This window comes from Gambusia affinis, linkage group LG15, assembly GCF_019740435.1.
Source record: "Gambusia affinis linkage group LG15, SWU_Gaff_1.0, whole genome shotgun sequence".
NCBI lineage: Eukaryota > Metazoa > Chordata > Actinopteri > Cyprinodontiformes > Poeciliidae > Gambusia > Gambusia affinis.
In genome coordinates, this window is record NC_057882.1 from 8,327,884 (window position 1) to 8,347,260 (window position 19,377).

A 19,377-nucleotide genomic window follows, 5' to 3' on the forward strand; every position below is an offset into this window, starting at 1 on the left:
TTCTAGATGAAGAACAAGCATGTTTCAACCAAAAAATGCACCAGACGCAGACTCACTCCTACGATTTAGTGAAACGTCCTGTTTGTACTCAAGTTTCATTTTTTTTTAAACACTCTGTAAGTGTCGATTTCATAAGTTTCATATAGGAAAAAGTATTTCTTCTGTTTGAATTTGTTATTTTTGCTGATATGTTATTTACTTGTATCTTTTTCCATTTTGTTTTCAAGACACCACTTCATATTGTTTTGGTCCGATTCCATAATTTCTAAAGATCAGGTCAGATGTTCTGATCAGTTTGCCAGTAGCTGCGAAGCTTTACAGTGTTAGACTTATCTGAGTGGTTTCTTGGACAGGTGTTTTTTACTTAAGTAAGAATAGCAACGGTAACCTCACTTGAGTAAAATGTTTGGCTGCCAGGGAAAACAAAAAACAAACAAACAAACAAAAAACACAACGGTGGAAAAAAAAAGCCTTCCCCCCACCGCTCCCCTACTCTGCTCCTCCAGACTAGCCAGCAGCAATTAGCAAACATCTGGTGGAATTGCATATCTGCTGAGCTCAATTAACACCCAATTTCAAGGAGTTAAATTATAAAGTCAAATTTCTTTCATATTTGATGTATAAAGCGTTTTTATAACCACTGACGTTGACATAGTTACTTGATTGTGATCTAAAATAACACTATGTGCCTGGAAATACACACATGTAACATTATTTAAATGATACACTGACTGTTGTAACATGACTAAACATCAGGGATGAATATTTATACAAGGTCCTTTATGTGCCTCTTTACTCGCTTGCTTTCTCTATGAATGGATTTCTTTATTCAACAAGTGGTTGTCGGTAGAGGTGAGCAGATTCATCCACAATATTGATAATATTGATACCAAGTCAGTATCAGTATTGGATCGATACTACTGGGGTGAGATCAACACATTAGTTTCTGATTCCGTCTTGAAATTTGATCATTTTTTTTGCACTCTAGTTCCTCAAATCTAGCTCCAAAAATATTTTTGTTTTGATTAGCTCGGAAGTGATAATTTATTTTTGCTCTAATTTTAGAAAAATTATGCACATCACAGATTTGGTTAGTTTTTCAATCGTTTGTGTTCATCATATTAAACTTTGTCCAAATTCTGTCCCATGTTTTAAAAAAAATAATAATCCAAAGGAAAAACCAGAAAAACACCTCAGGATCAGAGGCTTGATGATTTACTAACCCTAAATAATAAAAAGTCTCGATACCGATGCCGGTATCTGTATCGATATCGGTAATACTGGGCCTGCTTTACCTAAATTTAAATACGCAGTGTGGGACACCTCCAGTTGGCGGTTTTCACAGACATTAAGCAGTTCTAAACAGAAACAACCAGACACTTTGGGGACTGGCACACAAGAACAGAAAACCACACAAATATGTTTCTCCAGGAAAATAAGGAGTGAGTTTTATTCATCACAAACAGTTTGCTCTAAAATGAACAAAAGCAACCCAGAGACTCTTTTAAAGACGATCCCCTCTTTGCCCAGGTAGCTCAGAGTCATGTTCGACAGGCGGCAGAGGTGACATGTTCTTTATCACACAGTGGGAAGCGTCACTTCCACGTGTACATGATGTGAAAACAAAAAAAAAAAACAGCCCACATCGTCCCAGCCGCTACACACACACACACTCCTTCAGAGCCACCTGCAGGCAAAAAACTCTGCCTCATTTCCACCTGCCTGTCATACTAGTGAACACACAGTCTGGTTTTATCCCTGCGCGCGGTGTTTACAGCAGCGAGCAGCAGAACAGGGGCGGGCTGGCAAATGAAATCATGTGGGTGAGCGTCGCAGCGGCGGGTGGAAAGGAAACTTGTTGTAAAGCCGGAGTGCCTTTGGGTAGCAGTCGTCACTCCCCGAAAATCTGTCCTACTATATATAGTTAAATATATAGGCACGAACAATTATCAATTTCTACTTCAACATGTCTATATCTTCAAATCCATGAAAAAAAAAGAAAAGAAAATATTTACAAATGATCAGATATGTAAAGAGGGAAAGCAGAGTTTGCAGGAGCGTCATTCCTCTCAAGCTTTTGCGGGTAAAACGGCGAGGGAACCTCCGACGACGCCATGAGACGTCTCCGGTGACACGGGACGGGTCTGAAGGCGGAAGGCACTTAAGAGGAATAAACTTTTTTGTTTGTTTTACAAATGAAGAGCGGGGATTTCTGCAGCAGCATGCTGAAAAATGTTGATTTGTCGTATTTGTCCCACTTTTTATTGGGAAAAGAGTACACTTAGACACAGGGTTCCTGCTTATGGTTTTAAATCTAGTAGTTCCAGAGCCAACTTTTAAAAAAATCCTCTGTATTTTCTAGCCTTTGTCTGGTGACAATAAATGTGAAAGTGGGGAATTTCATCTTCATAAATTCAACTTGCGCATTTAGCCGGAGGTTTTTCCAACTTTGCAGGAACCCGATTGACATGTTGACGGTGTAAAATAGTCGGGCACATCGTCTCTACCATGACTGACAATAAGTTAACATTTCAGCTGATTCGCCGTCTCTGATGATCACAGCTGGCCTTCTTTCTGGAAAACACTGAAGCAGGTGATCAGATTGCAAAACTAAAATGGACAAAGAGCTCGGAACAAAAGCTGACCCGAAATGTTCTTCAGTCTCACTAATGGAAAGAGTTTCATATTGCCTCAGTTAAAAAACAAAAAAACAAAACAAAACGCGTTTTCACTCCTTCACATAATCTGGAGAAAGAAAGAAAGAAAGAAAAAAAGAAAACATCTATTTACAATCAGTACAAGTGTTAACCATCCAGACCCCAAATGAATCAATTCACTGTGACGTAACGCTCCGCTGAGTGGAATGAGAACAAGCTATGATTAAAGCTGTAGAGGCTGAGCTGCACCAAAACAAACCATCAGCTTGAAATTACAGGGTCTGAAGCATTTTTGACAAAAGAAAAAAATTTTCTTTGTATTTGGGCGTCTAAAAAGGCTTTTTCTGCATTTGATTCGCTTCATTGGGAGTTTGGATCTGGGAATGATGATGTTCCCAGTTAAAAGCGATAACTTCAGCAGCATGTCGAGGTTTTATTTATTTATTTTTTTCTATTTAGGGTTGGGGAACAACTGTCAAGATTCCTCGCTAAAATTCCGATTTCAGAGAGGAAGTTTCACTTTATTTCTCAGACTTGGAACTCGGAAATTATAAGTTCCAAGTAGAAATATAATTGAAGCCACACGTGTCTGTTGATGTTTGTCTCAGTCCAACAGATTCAAGGGTTCACTGTGAAAAACAAACTCCTACCAGGAATGGTCTGGTTTCTAATGCAGTATGTTAGTGCACTTGAAATAAGACAAAAATAACATGTAAGTAACTTTTAAGCACAATACAGGAGCTTGACAATAATTCCTTAATATTAATGAAAAAGTATCACTTCCACTGGCAGGTTTTTCCCCTTATAACTACATTTTCCCATGTTACGTTCACATGAGGAAATATTAACGTAACATTTTCCCATGAAACTACTTTTTCCAACAATATTAATCCATCAAAAAAGCTCCTCTGTTGCAAGTTAGTTTTGTCTTAGTTCAAAGATATTTGCACTAGAGCGTGGACCAAAAATCCTTGGTAAGATTTTGTGTTTTTGCAGCTTTCTGGTATGTTAGTTGAGGAACTTCTCACTCCAGTTAAATCTGATTTATCTGAATCATCAGCAGGAAGATAATGCGACAGAGGAATTAAAGTGACTCCCTTCATGCCTGGCTGATACTTTTCCCAGAGGGAGCTTGCTGTAGGCTTTAGGACAGGATCGCACCTGAAAGAGGAATCTAAGAAAACAGAAGATGCTGCTGTTTCATCTGGCTCAGCTGGCAAACTAGACAGCCATTTTGTGAATAAGTATGGATACAAACCGGGTTCATTCTTTCTGTGTTTAGTTATTTGTGTCAGCAGCATCTCTGGGCTCCCTTGGTTTGTTCAAACCAGAATAAGACTTTTCCCAGATTGAAGGATTGTTGGTGCAGCCCCTGGGCTTTATCAGTCTTTGTTCCATATTTAGCTTTGTGCACTATGAAAGCTACTAAGCAGAGCTGTTTGATGTTAGTACGCAGAGTTTGGATAAGGTGGAGTCTAGTTAAAGTACTGGGTTCTGATGAGCTATTCCTCTTGTTAAATTCATTATTTAGTCGTCTTTCAAAGACGTCATTTTCTTAGTAGAATTAAAAATAAGTACAGAGTTCCTACGCAGGTTTTCTCTGGAAATTCCAGACTTTTTCCATATTTAGTTCTTAATGTTTACTTCAAATGTAGAATACTGCAGTTCAATGTTCATTTTTTAAGATGATATTTATGATTTTCAAACACGGAGGAAGGATGGAACGAATGAAAGGCTGAAGGGAAGAGAACAGGAGAAGGAGGAAAAGATCAGACCTGTCACAATAACCATTAATCACATGATAAATTAAAACGAGCTTAATAGTTTCAATTCTGATGATTAACATTTTTTGAAGGACAATTTTGTGTGGAGGCATCATAATCAAGTAAATTTATGGTTTTAGTTGCACTTGCTTCATCTATTGTTTTTAAGTGTTGTGTTTTATTTTTTGTCTATTTACAATATCTTTCAGTTCCAGTGTTCTGTACTAAATTAAAGTTTATAAGCCTGCGAACTTGCATTATTAGGCCATTGCCAACAAATTAGTTGAAAATTGACTCAAACCAACAATATTATTGTCAATTGCAATAATTTCTGGGGCAATTTACGGTCCAGCAAAATGTGTTATTGTGACAGGCCTAGAAAAGACATGAGGGAAGAAACAATGCTTAGTCAATTGGATGGGGAACAAAGTCTGGAAAAACAAATTTCTTCTGTTTACCTCCAGACCTCGGTAACACTGAAATCAAATCCCAGACTTTCCCAGACGGCGTAGAGACCCCGCCGGTACCACATCTAGCTTTTTAGCAGTTTTGTTTGGGTCCTCTGGTTCTGGAAGGTTAACTTGCAAACCCTGTGTTATCGTCACTCTCACTGCTATGGCGTAATACTCAACACATACTGCGGTGTACGACGGCAAACTCTATCCTGACAGGAACTGCAATACACACAGGACTAACTGTAAGCATTGAAGGACACTTAAAATGAGAAAACACGCAGCTCCGACTGGTACTGCGTTTACAGCGTTGGACTGGCGCTCACTGAAGCCTCTCGCTAAGACTATCTACGAACACGAACGTGGAAGTTTGTCGCTCTAACGCGGGTTGGGTGGAGCGACTCAGTAAGTGAGAGCGGCCATCGGGGTTTACTTCTGGATGTAGAAGCAGCAAGTCTTTCTTTTGAGAAGGTGAGAATGCTTACAGCTTAACACAAAGTGGTTAAAGTGTTACAAACTTTTATCCACAACCAAAGGAAAAAAAACAAAAACCCTACACACATGTTAGTATATTACAAATATTTAAAAAAGTAAACTTTTATCTATAGGCATTTTAAAATATATTCCATCAAAAATAGTGTTTCAACAGTAGAAAACAAATGTTATACAAATGACAAAAGCTAAATGTTTACAGTAGAAAGTTGACATGATAGACTGCCTCCTCCGTTTCTACCTGGCACATCAGAGATGCTTCCTTCCTGCCTCCTCAGTTTATGTTAAAAACCATGCAATGACTGGAAATAAAGAACCATAATTTAGCAAACAAAACTCAAATGAGGGTGATAATATTTTGTACATCTTGTGGCCTGCGAGTTCCTGTCACCTTTGGCAAGTTTGAGTGGTTGGGTTTCAGTCCCGCTGGGACCCCCAGAGCTCAGCCTGTTGCAGCTCGGCGGTCCAGCAGCGTGGAGGGCGGGGCCCGCGTGTCACGTCTCGGTGCGCGGCAGCCCTCACTGTCCTTGTTTCGTCATCAGATCACAAATGAAGACTTGTGTCGGAAATCCCCCTGCGGAGAGAACATGCAGTCATATTCCGTAAATTAGGATATGTGATCTGATGAGGCCTGTTTGTGAGATTTGAAATGAACAGCCTTTAAGCAGGTCTTAAATTTCATTAAGTTTACATTTCTTTTTAAAAAACAAAACATATATATATATATAAACATGACATTTAACATTTTCTAATTTTAAATGTCATGTTTTAAATACATGTATGTGGAAATTCCTCATAGTTAAAGGGGCAGTATTATGAATTTGCAGGCCCACAGCATCATCTTCGATCACAGTTAAGTAACTATGTTACCTCCAGTTGTTATAAAACTGCTGCATATATAAAATATGACTCGAAAGAAATTATACTTTGAAATTCAGCATCTTGAAATTGAGTGTCTGTCTCTTTAAAAACTCCTGCTCTTTCTAAATCAAGAAGTCATCACAACATCCCTCCTCAATTAACCCTTTAATTTCATTTTTCACAGAGTTGCTCTAAAAGTTGCCCCTATAACCAGGTGTTTGCTAATTGCTGCTGGCTAGTCTGAAGGGGCTGAGAAGGGGAGTTGCAATGGATATTTAATGATCATTGTGGCTAAACTATTATAAAGATAATCTGCAAGGTTAATAAATAACATTTAGAAAAGTGATTGTACTTCTAAATATTATAGTTTATAATACAGTTCAAATAATCAATTGCATTATTACCTGATAGCTTACGTAAACAAATTTATCTCCTAAAATATACCCAAATGGAAACACTGTGTACTTTCTGATTACACTTACAGAATATTATTATTGGAAGTTACACAAAGCAATGGCCCAAAATTCATAAATTCATTATTTTACACTAAGATGGAAAGATGTGACAGTCGTCATTATCTTTGCCACTTAGAAAAATTAGAGAGAACTCCTTCTGAAACTCTACAGGCCTAATTTAGAATGGTAAGTGTTAAAGGTCCTGACCTCACAGCTATTAGTCCATTTCCCAAAATACATTCAAACCAGACCAGAATCACCTCCCTGCCATCTTAGTATGACTGAGGAGCTGGGTTTAGACCGTTGTGAGACAGGTTAGTTTTACCCTACTGATAATGTGTTGTTGCAATAGTAATCCTGCTCAGTAGAAGGACAGAGCTGACACGAAGCTGTGTCATGTGGTCATAGTTCCAGTCTGCACCATCCTAAGCAGTTATTATTCAGAAACAGCTAAAATTGACAGGCTGGTTTCACGTTAGTTTGACTGTTGAGGCTGTCAGTGTTTGTTGAGCCTGGGATGTATTTAATGGGCCAGTTTCAACAAGCTATCGTTTACTGAGGATGATTTCTGTAGGCTGGATGTACAAACCTCATCCTCTGTCCTGACGTAGTCCACTCCGTCTCCCTTGGCTGGAACCTTGTAACTGGCAAACACAAATCAAAGCACAGCTGTTGTAGTCTGGCTCGCTTAAGTGTTTATTAATTTAAAATAAAAGAATATATTTGTGGATGTTGAGGTGACATCCATGTATATTTGGGCATCTTACTTGTTTCCGGTCTGTTTCTGACCGGAGAAGTAGCCTTGTTTGTATGCACAGAAAATTCCCACCGTTATACACAGGAGCACAATAACCACCACCAGCACTCCCAGTACGATCCCCACAATGTCAATATCATCTGCAAAGGTTAAATCAGGGGAGGGGAAAATCAGAAATGACATTTAGAATAAATCTAACAACTTTAGGGATGCCCCAATTGCAGTTTTCTGGACAATCACTAATCTTTAAAAAGCCTGACCTGCCAATTCTGATTTTGGTCAATACCATTTTTTTAAATAACTGACACTGTCAGGTGTTATAAAGGCCACGATGCACATCAGTGTTACAATCTTATTACTCAAAAACAATACCTGTGAAACAATACAAACTAGTTTCAGCAGCATTACATGATGTAGTGCTCTCAGATATAAATGAAAAGTTTACAACATTACTGTCCAACTGCTAAATTGACTAAATCAGTTCCTTCAGTCTTTCATTTTTCTCTAAACTGAAGATATTATCTTTGGACCTAAAGAGGAACTATCTAAAGTCAGCACACAGCTTCTGTTTTTATGACAGCTGGAAGGTATTGATCATGCCAGAATGCTGGGTGTAGTGATGAACGCAGACCTGAACTTTCAGAGACACATAAAGACAGTTACAAAGTCAGCCTTCTATCAACTGAGGAGCATTTCCAGGATGTCCCAGGAAAATCTAGAAGTGTTTAACTTTAAACGGATTGATCACCGCAACAGTGTCTTCCTGCCTAAAACATCAGACAGCTGCAGCTGATCCAGAACGCTGCTGCTCACGTTCCCACTAAACCAAGGAGACAAAGCACAACGCTCCAGTTCCAAAGTTCTTCCAGAGAATACACATTTAGTTTTCACTGAACAGCTTAGCACCAACATACATTAACGACTTGTTGTCGTATCAACCTTTCAGGTCTCCTGGTTATGGTCTGCATTCTTAGAACCAGAACCAAACATGGAGAAGCAGAATTTAGCTTCTATGCACCACAAATCTGTAACAAATTACCAGAAAACTGCAAAATAGCTGATGCACTGACGCAGGTCAAGGCTAAATCAAGGTTGAAAACCAGTCTGCTCAGAGCTACTTTAGCCCTTTAACCTTGGAGCATCGATGAACATATCTGAGGATTTTGATGGTAGCACCTGACAAGACGTAGTGCTTGTTACTGGCTTCGCAATCGGTGACTGTATGATTGTTTTTATGTTTTCACGACGGTAAGCACTTGTTACCAAAATGTGCTTTAAAATTAAACATGACTGATTGACTGATTATTTACAATGACGACAAACACGATCAGTTTGATGAAGACAGTTAACACTTACACACTTCCATCTTCTGGGGTGCACACTGAGCATGTCCTGCATCGTTCTTCGCTCGGCAGTAATATTCGCCTGCATCTTCTTTTATGACTGAAGTGAATCTCTGCACAGAGAGGGTGAAACATGTCAGAATAATACAGGCCCCTGCTGCGACTGCACTTTTCCTTTCTTCCGTCGCTCACTATTTGAAGACAATTTAAGAACATCTCAACACATTACCGAATGAAGACTCTGGCTTCGCTTGGTACTGACAGTCACTACCAAAGAACAAGCAGTGACTTTCACACCCTATTAATGTTATCCACTAATAGACCAAATGCTACTTGTCAATCAGGCGAAGTTATATTTAGATGATTAATTTAGTTTAAAGTAAACATAAATAGGAAAATTGGAGAGACATGGACTATCTGCTCACTTTTCTTGATAAAGTGGCAATTTGGTTAAAATACCATTTCTAATGCTAATTTCTACAAGATTTAGTGTAATAAGGTTAATACATATATTAGCATAAACAGTTTTTAGCCCAGTTAGTTTTCATCTGAAGATGGACATACATCTCAATAAATAGTGCTCAGCAATTTATTGTCATCAGACAATTTGATTAGTATTTCACTGTTGACAGCATGAAGTCAACAATATTTCAGTTTTTTTGGCATCAACCTTTCCACTGCTACGATCTGTTGCTTCCTTTCAAGCATGCAAAGCAGTCTGAAAGTCTGAGAGAAAAAGAGGAGCAACAAATTAGATTTAAAGATTTTCAACAAATATTTTAACTTTTGTCAATAACAACAGTATTCAGAAAGGTAATTTAGGATTGTGCACGTCTCCATCTAGCTCTGCTCTGGAGGAATCTCATCAGTGACTGCCAGCCATCAACAGCTGGCGCAACATGTGGACCCATCTGGAAACCTTTGACAAGCCCTACAGTGCAGGTTAACCTGGCTTCTGACATGGACCGTCAGAATTTTAATTAGCAATAAAAATAAATTGGAAAGTTCATTTATTTCTGTCATTAGATTCAAAAAGTGGAACTCGTGTATTAAACAAGTAAAGATATTTATTTATGTTAATTTAAATTATTACAGATTAGCTATTTCCAAAGGCATGGCTGACCAGGAAGAGAGCACAGGTGCTTAGGAGTTTTATTGGTAGTCTCTTCCTGCAACAAGCTGTTTATCTCCAAAGGTAGCATCGTAGCTCCTTGGTCTGTCCTGCTCCGAATCAGTCATAAAAGTGCCAAGTAGGGATGCACCAATTGCAGTTTTCTGGCCGATCACCAAGCTTTAAAAAGCTTGGTGATCAGATTTTAGCCGATGCCATTTCTTTTTCTCTGAAAAATCGCATCCCTAGTACAAAGCCTTTTCTGATGACATTGCTTGTATTACCGTAGTTACAGTTGTTTCACAAAATCAAAGTCAAACATTTATTTATTACACCAATGTTAACTCAATTTGCAGCTTTCGTCCCATTTTTCTGCTATTACGTGTGCAGACCGGGTACACTAATAAGTTTAATAGTGACACAGTACCAATAGGAACGTGTTTTAATGATTCCAACACAAAGTCAAAATAAAACAACTAACTTTAGCCATTAGAATAGAAGAAAGTCCTGCAACAGATGGTCTAACCACTATAGAGTCCAGATCGGAACAGCATGTCAGTCTGGGATTACGCGACATAGAGACAGGCTAAAACCACAACAGATCTAACACATGTTCTCCTGCATTATGCGTCCTGACTCATGACTACCTTGACATCTGAAGACAAGTGTCCTGTTTCAAAGCCAGCTTGCAGCACATACCAGCTTTTATTTCTGCAATTCTGTGTCCCGCGGTACAATTGCTTCGTTTTTAAAGCATTTCACTTTACTATTGTTCACAACAATAACACTAAATTCATAAATGTTGCATAGTGGAAACACAGGAGTGTTATTTTCCTTCTACATAATGCAATGTAAGGTAAGTTGTGGCATGGTATAAACAGAGGTTGGGAAGAGTAGCAAAAAAGCTGTACACAAGTAACACTAGAACTACTTCAACATATTTTTATTCAAGTGAAAGTAAAAAGCAGCCGGCTCCACCAGAGCTCTCACAGCTTTACACAGTTCAAAAAAAGTTCGGTCATTCAAACATGTTGAATCTTTAGTGGTTCTGTGAAATCACAAATGACAAATTCCCCAAAATGGCACATATGTATGAGGGGTTTGTCGCAGCAACCCCTGAATGAGACGGCGATGTCTCCTCTGATGGCTGACAGATGATGAGCGGTAGTGCCGTGGCTGAATTATGAATTTATTTCATGAAAATGTTTACAGCTGTAAAATGTTTACAAAATCATCATGAAATTGTTATAAACAATTTCATGATGATTTTTAATGACAGCGACATGAAACTGCCATGATTTTTAACAACTTATTGCGCGAACAAGGCTATTCAAAAGTGATTTTAATTTAATTTCTCATTTAATGAAAACGATGCAATCGCAAAATTATGTTTTTTGTGGCATAGGCAGAATGTCCACAAATACCCCATTTGCAATGGGAATGCAGTTACTTTGACTTTGTTCTTAACACTTTACAGCTACTTTTTCTGTGAAGACTGGAATTCAGGATAACAGGTTAGGAGAGAAAGTGAGACAGAGCTGAAGGAAATGTCTTTCGTCTTACCGCTCTGCCTGGTTTTGAGACAAAGAGCAATTGACTGCGCTGTGTCACATCTGATGGCTGAGACTGCAGCAGTCTAAGCTGTGCTGGAAACTAACCTAGAATTGAAGAATGTGCAAACGAGGAGAGCAGATTCCTGTCGCGGCCCGAGCTCCTCGACTGCCTCCCTAAAATATCTGCCCCTTCCCCTGGGCGTTAGGCCACTGTCCCCTCAATGCCCCGCCCATGCCCTGCTTGTGTGTCCTTGCCCAAAACACATGCACCCGCATACTGACCAGAGTTCCTGTTCCTGTGTTGAGCGTGTATGAGGAGTTAAGGAATTTGGGACTGGACTTGGGGTCCTCTGGAATCTCCTCGCTGTTCTTGAACCACTGGTACTGAGACTTGGGGAAGCCCTCGTCCTCCACGCAGCTGAGCTCAGCTAACTTCCCGAAAGGCACAGACTTTGGAACGCTGCATTTTGGCACCACTGGCTTCACTGTGGTGGCACAGAACATATGACACGAATCAGGACAGTACATCTTGAGCTTTTACATTCCAAAAGCATCACCGAGGAGAAACAAACTGATGCCTCGGTGCCTACAAATCAGCCTGAAGCTTTAGAAAGACCAAAAACTCATGGGTCACGGAAGTGGCACCACTAACAAGCCCTGGCGAAAATCAGCCAGAAAATGTCACCGAAACACGCGGCGCAAGCTTTCTTTAGCACTGCAGTTCAGAACAGATGCAGTTTCAGAGCCTTCCTCTTATAGCCCAGAACACGCCTTTGCAGCTGGGCAGTTCTGAACGCATCCTAGAGAGTATGCCACCCGGGTCGGTGCGACCTACAACAGGGTTTCACTTTACAGCATCCGCAGTGTGAAGTCTGCCTTTTAAGGGCAAAGTAACGGCTCCTTCTATACGTTTCATGTGATTTTATTTTGTTTTCCAACAAAAGCACACAGAGTTCAATTGGGGATGAAAGGAAGCCGGAATACCTCTCACTACAAGGTCGATCACAATCTCGTCAAATGACTTGGCGTCATCAGCGGCGGTGACCTCACAGCGGTATTTGGCTGTGTCTGACCTCGTGGCGTTGGTAATCACCAACGTGGCCGGCTCTCTGATCACAGCTCTGTTCTCCAGGTCACCTGACGGGAGAGATGAAAAAAGTTGAACAACAACCAGCAGAAAAAAACAGCAGCAGCTGAAGTCGAACCTTACCCGAGATCCTCCTGTCGAAGTAAACGTAACTCGGCTTATTGTTGGTGATCTTTTTCCATTCGATTCGTGGATTTATTGTGGATATGGAATCAATCAAACATGACAACTCAACCCCTGCAAAGGAAGAGAAACACCAGGTGACGAGTTCATTCCAGGCCAGTTCGGGTTGTGTGTTCGGTCATAAGCGCTTACTGTTAAATTCGTCTGTGGAGGGGGATTCCTCGCTTGTTTTTAGCACCACTGCTAACACACTGAAGTAACCTGCAACACAACAATCAGGAAGGCAACATAAGACTTTCATGATGAACTGATGATCTCGTGCTGCGTGCCCAATTCCGCTGATGTTGGCCTTGGTCTAACACCCTCCCTGGGGATGGATTTCATGCTTGTATTCAATTTCACAAACATAATCAAAGGGAACATAAAGTCTAAATCTGTGGAACAATCTGGACAGGCGGAAGTATTTCTCCTTGCTTTGTTACTGTCCGTCTTCCAGTCAAGTGTTTGCATGTCAGTGTGGGTGAGTGTGGAAGTTGAGGGTGGGGGAAGGTTGGGGTGTTGCTTCTATGCACAGTGGATAATTGCGCAGGGAGGCATGTGGCCTTTTCAGGGCGAGCTCACCATGGCAGTTGTTTAACCGCCTGCCGAGCCTCTCTTCCTCCGCCCCTCCTCACTGTCTATCTCTGGGCCTGATGCTGCTGTCCATGTGGGACTAACAGTGTATAAACACCCCAGAAAGATGTGAAGGATGGGGGCCATGGGAGGGGCCTCTGCTGAATCATCCTGACAGCCCATGGTCTGCGAACAAATTCGTGGAAATCATTTCTGCATGACTGTTAACCGAAGTACGCGCTCATCAACACTTAGATCGGCTGAGATCTAAAATGATGGCCTGGCTTTTGGATGCAGGGTCACTGAAAATCTATTTCCGTCAGGCTATTTTCTACTGAACATTCATATCAGCAAGATGCTGCTTTCACAACGAGGATACGTTGGATAGGCAAGCATTGGAGAGTCCGGGCCCCAAAAAGTGACGGTGAAGCCGGACCTGAACCACCAGAACTACAAGGTGTAGGAAGGGCTGAAGAACCAATCATTAACATATATGGAGATAAACATGATCAATACTGTCACTGTCCTAAAATAATGACCTAAAAAGATCACTTAGACAAAAAAAAAGACATTTGGCAAAAAATTACTTAGGCCAGAACTATATTAGGAAGGTGACAATATTAATATATAATATGTCGGATTGAATATTCAATAATTTCACTGAACGCCAATCCAGAACCGCATAGCACATAAAAAATGGAAAGCAAAGGAAAAAAATGTGGATAAAACAGAAAAAGTCAAGTCACCTTGACTTTTTCTAAAATGTTTTTTCACCATTTTAGATATTTATAACTCAAAAATAATCAATAATTAACTGATATGAAACGACAATATTGTGATATGTTTTTCATAGGTTGGTGGTCCTTTCAGGCCAGGGATGTGAACCTGAACAGAATGGGCCACAAATGTGTGACGCTACCAGTGAATGTCCTCCAGTAGAAATGGTGCAGTCAGCCTCTAATGAGCGGTGGGAGGTTTAAGCCCTCTGATTCAAAGGAAAGCACTCAAACAGGGATAAAGTGACCTCAGCCAACTGGCATCTGAATACGCAGCAGAGTGTATTCGGTCACCTGTTAAAGCAGACAGTCTAAGCTGATTAGCCCAGGCTCTAACCCAAGATCATAACAAGATAGAAGATTAGACTTAGCTGATGCTCACAGCCACAACACAATACTAGTGTAAAAAGGTGCTCACTAAGGGGAAAAACAAATGCACAGCAGCAGTTTAGGGTTTCACCTCTTAACTGCTACAAAAAACAAAAACAAAAGAAAAACAGCAGCGTGGAGTGAAAGCAGAAAATGAGTACAACAGCTTGAGAGGAATTTGTGTATAAAAGAAGAAAGGTCAAGTGATCAGTTTGGGAGTATTTTGGATATTTAAAACAAAAAACTAATCAGTAATTATCAATTTCAACTGATGTGACACCCTTATAGTGTGACGTTTTTCCGCCTTAGTATTCAACCCAATAATAATAATAAAAGAAACAGAGATCTAACTATTGAACAAAGAAATTAATGTTTGTTGCTGTGAGAAGTACACTCTCAGGCTCCAAGTGTAATAGTTAAATCTACAACTATCACGCTCTATCTGTCTAACTATCTGTCTGTCTTTCTGCCTATCTAATAAGAATGTCTATTTGAAAACTGCTACTAAATTTAGCATCTTTGTATTCCATGTTGTCACATTATTATCAAAATAAACATAGAAAAATAAATTTAACATGTAAAAATATTCTAACGGTAACATTAACGTTTTTGTCTACCATGAACTTGTGCCATTGACTGATTTATTGCTCAGATTTCTCTCCCATAATCAGTTCTACTTTACTTACAAATGTTTTGCAAATGTTTGGCATGTAAAAGTTTTTTATTGCCATCACCATACTGTAGTATGTCCAGGGCAAAGTGACTTTCTGAATGCCAGCTGTATTTTGAAATAGAAATTTTGTCCACCTTTGTTTTTACACACAAAGCCATCAACAGTTTCCCCTCTGCTCTGACACAAGTACTGGAGTGTCCTCCCAGTCCACACACTTCTCCTTTATTCAGTCAGTATTAAAGCAGATTAGGTGCCTAAGTGAGCTTGACATGGAGATAAAAAAAACTAGAGAGATGTGCCTTGAAAACAGCTGTGCAGGAAATCACATTAAGCCCCCACTCAAAAGGACTGGCTTCTGGCATACTTCTTTCCCTTGATTAGAAAAAATATATCCTTGTGTTATTATTTAAAGGCACAGAAAGGACATCTTCACAAGCTACGCTAGTAACACTATGCCCTAGAACTTGCACACACATTGTGTACAGATTTGATTTACCAAAATGTAGTAGTTCATCAGTCGATTGTAAATTTATACCAATTCATGATTAATTTCTGCATGTGGTCCTCTGCTCTGTATTCCAAAGCAATCTTAACTGATTATAAGTAAAATACCTAAAAAATGTTAGTTGTATAAACATTTTTCAGAATATGTTAGCTGGATTTCTAGTGTCTAGTCAATCCAAACTCTGCTCTGATGTTAAACCTCCTATTCACCCTCATAAAACACATAAAAAAGGCAAAAACAAATTTTTGAAGATCAGATTGATTCATGTAAAAAAAACGGCTAAAGTAACCATCCAGCAAAAAATACCTTCAGCATTTCCCTGCAAGTGTTTTGCAATTCAGCACACAAATCCAGTAAAATATCAGGAAGTGCTGATGAGCATATGGGAGGGGCGTTTCCCGCTCTCTTTCCAAGCACCTTTCTCTGACTGGGCCCAGTTCAGTTCCTGCTGGTATTCTTGCTGTTCTTAAACAACCTCCTTGGTGCTGCTCTAATGGAGCCAGGGATGAGTCCACAGTCACTGTGATCAAGATGCAAAACAGAGGTGCAGATCAATAGCATTTAAATCATGCAGGTGCTCACTGACCTACATAGCGCTTTTCCTTTCTTGGTTCGCTACAGATGTGAGTTGTGTTAATCTGCAAATCTGCAAAGTTGTTTTTTTTTTTTTTTTCTAATCTTCCTTGCCTACTCTATGATGGGCTCAGGCTATTCTCTGTAATCTTAGTGTAATGCCCTCATAACCCACTCTCTCAGTTTTACATCACTGAATAATACAGCAGGCCCGGCAGAGCGGAGGAGTTCTCTGTGCCGGCGCGCTGTAATGAGCTCCTCCTTGTTTGGTAACGTCTCCTGGGATGCTGCACTTGTCTCCTACGCTGCTGCTGCTGCTGCTGCTGCGAGACGACGCCGGCATCATAAATAGAAAGGTTCAATTAAACAACCAGTGATATTCCCCGTGGAACATCCAAACTTCATGCCTGTGGAGAATATTCCCACGCCTCTTTGGAAACTCAAGACATCAAAGTGGCTACGGCCAGTTTTACGCGCGATCAAAAGCTGGCATCGAAACTGTTTTGTTAATAATTTTTGACGGTTCTTATCTTATCTGTTATTTCATCTATTTAAACCTGATCAGTGCAGATGGTGCAACAAACAGTCATCCTTTACTCAACAGATATGGCTGACATCACAATAAAATAATGCCCTGTTCTCTGAGTGGTTTGTCACTTCAACCAGGATGTTTCCAAGGTCAAGTCCAACACATAACGTACCATATACCTTTGGCTACACTTCCACAGTAGGGCTGTAACTCTTTCCTGTAACATTGGTAGAACAGGTTAATGTACATTTGGAGCCAGAACAGGAGAACACCCGGTAGATGCTCCACTGCTATTGCTACCTGAACAACATGGCCTACATACCCCTGATTCGTATTCAGCGCCTTGTTTCACTGTTTCAACACTGGCAAACTAAGTAGCTTGGCTGGTGACGAGTCAAAGCCGTTTGCTGTGGGGGAGAGAGGAAGACTGGGACGGCTGAGGAAGACTCCACTGGGATCAGTGGTTTTTATTCTCCAGTTAAACCTTCAGAGCATGACTCTTTGGTGTTTCTTCTCTATAACATCTTACATCTATTTTTAATCCTCTTAAAGGTGGAGTTATTGCAGCCACTTAAGTAATTAAGGTTTTGTGCATGTGCAAATACGTAGTATTATTAAGTAAATGTAGTGATAAAAATGACCTGCAATGATATAAAAATGTTCTGCTAAATATTTTAGTTCAACTATTAAAGGGATGTTATTGTGTTTCCTTCTGAACAAGTTAGAATAGGTCTATGGCAATACAAAACATCCACTTGCACAAAATCATTCTGAAATATATAGATTTCACCTGCTAACGTTTGCCTATTTAGAGCTCCTTCCAGAATGAGCTGTTTTAGGGCCTCTGTCACTTTTATGCAATTTGTTGTGGATCTCCTATTGATAGAATGATGATGCTTCCATGATTTATTTTAATACTAACCAGCAGAAGCAGCTTAAAGCATTATTTTATTATTATTATTATTATTATTATTATTATTATTATTAAATATCTTATGTGAATAAAGATATGTGTCAGATAGTTTCTCCTCTAGGTTTACTGTGGAGATTTCCATGGTCATCCCTAGAAACAGTCTCTGATGGGAATGTTTTTCTGGAAGCACTCAGAGCTGCTTTTACAAGGTGTAAATGTTTATGCTCTCAAACAAGCTAGCGCTAGTTTTATTCCCTCAATGTATGACTACCAAGGGGTATAAATGTTTAACTTCCAGTAATAGAAGAGCGGAAAAAACCCCCCACATTCCACCAACTAAAACAGGATCAGAAATATGCCGGTGACGATGCACGCCTTTTTCTGCAACATGATCATGACACATGCTCTGATGCTCCGGTTCCCATAGAAACACAGGGAGATTTCTATAGTAACAGAGTTTCCACCATAATAAGGTTGACCACCAGCGAAACTCGCTTTTCCCACCTGTTCCCGTGGCTGTGGGAGGAAGTGACTAAACAGGCCCCAGAACGGTTCGTTCATGAAAGCAGTCAGCTTGCGAGGCGATGAAGACAGGAGGAAGGCTTCAGAGCTGAGCTGGCATGTGGAATGACCCCGGGTTGTTTCGTCACTGCTGCAGTCATCCAGCAACTCGCCTCCATCCCCAACACATCTTTCCCAAACATCCACCTGCCTCTATCTCTCTGCTCCGAGAGATTAGACTTACTACAAACCTCTCAAACATAGTATAAAGTAGAAATACTTTGGTTTCAGAGAAGTATGCTATTTACACAATTATACACATCAAAGTATAGCAGTGCTTTAAATACAAACAGAAAAACTGTAGTAAATATAACAAAATATATGGATTATTACAGCTTTATTTTATTTTATTAATTGGAACTCCCTATAACTCTGGTAATAGTTCCCAAGAGCTCATTTTGCTGAATATTGGATAACTATCTGTATAATTAGTGAGCTTTTCTGCAGTCAGCTGTTTTGCACACATGCTGCTTGTGACTTGCCAGCTCTAGTTTCAAACAGTATTATTTGAATAAGATTGATGAATGGTGCGTCTGTGTTTCAGAAGCTTTGTCGTCTGAGTTTTTACAGACCAGAACAGCAGACTTTGTTTGTTTTTTTCCAGTCAGGTGACTGGCAGTGCCCAGCAATAGGTAGGCAAGGGGCAGTGTCACTGACATCTCATTAAACGCATTTTAAATCATGGAATGGTGACAATTTTTGTAGCTGAATCTAAAAAGGTAGTTTTTAACTCTTAGTGTGCCAATTGTAATGGGGCTCCATTGCACTATGAGAAATTATGCCTCATCAAAATAATTATAACTATAAATGCACGATCCACTATTTTTTTTTTTTTTTACTTACGATAATGATACAGATATCTTATGTTTAGTATCAGCTGATACCAACACCGTTCAGAAAAACTGGATTGACTTAAAACGTTTCTTATTTTAAACACAGATATAAAAGCACTAAATTACAAATGTATTTAATAACTCTGCAGCAGTACGGCACAGTTAAATAACACCAATAGTTTCATAAGCTTGGTCAAGCATATAAAAACAACCCAACTTGAATTTGTTCATTTAGGAGAAACAGTGTAAAAAATAAATAATGAAGAAACGGAAACTGACAAAAATAGCAGGCTGACTGTCTTAGTTTGAAAAGTGCAAAAAGAAATTCTAAATATAATGTGAAATAAATGATAAAGCATGGCTTCGCTCAGAGCACTAA

The 19,377-nt window shown here is 39.7% G+C and overlaps 1 protein-coding gene across 1 annotated transcript in view; it reads right to left on the bottom strand.

Moving 5' to 3' along the window:
• Nucleotides 1-1,418: 1,418 nt before the first annotated feature.
• jam3b (junctional adhesion molecule 3b) overlaps nt 1,419-19,377 on the bottom strand; it is a 42,055-nt gene continuing 24,096 nt past the window's right edge. The window contains exons 2-10 of the mRNA XM_044140723.1: nt 12,847-12,915; nt 12,655-12,768; nt 12,429-12,581; nt 11,727-11,929; nt 8,794-8,893; nt 7,448-7,577; nt 7,270-7,324; nt 5,756-5,938; nt 1,419-5,666 (exon numbers count right to left, since the gene is read on the bottom strand). Coding sequence (XP_043996658.1) covers nt 5,903-5,938; nt 7,270-7,324; nt 7,448-7,577; nt 8,794-8,893; nt 11,727-11,929; nt 12,429-12,581; nt 12,655-12,768; nt 12,847-12,915 — 860 coding nt within the window. The 3' untranslated portion in view covers nt 1,419-5,666; nt 5,756-5,902. The remainder of the gene's footprint in view (nt 5,667-5,755; nt 5,939-7,269; nt 7,325-7,447; nt 7,578-8,793; nt 8,894-11,726; nt 11,930-12,428; nt 12,582-12,654; nt 12,769-12,846; nt 12,916-19,377) is intronic.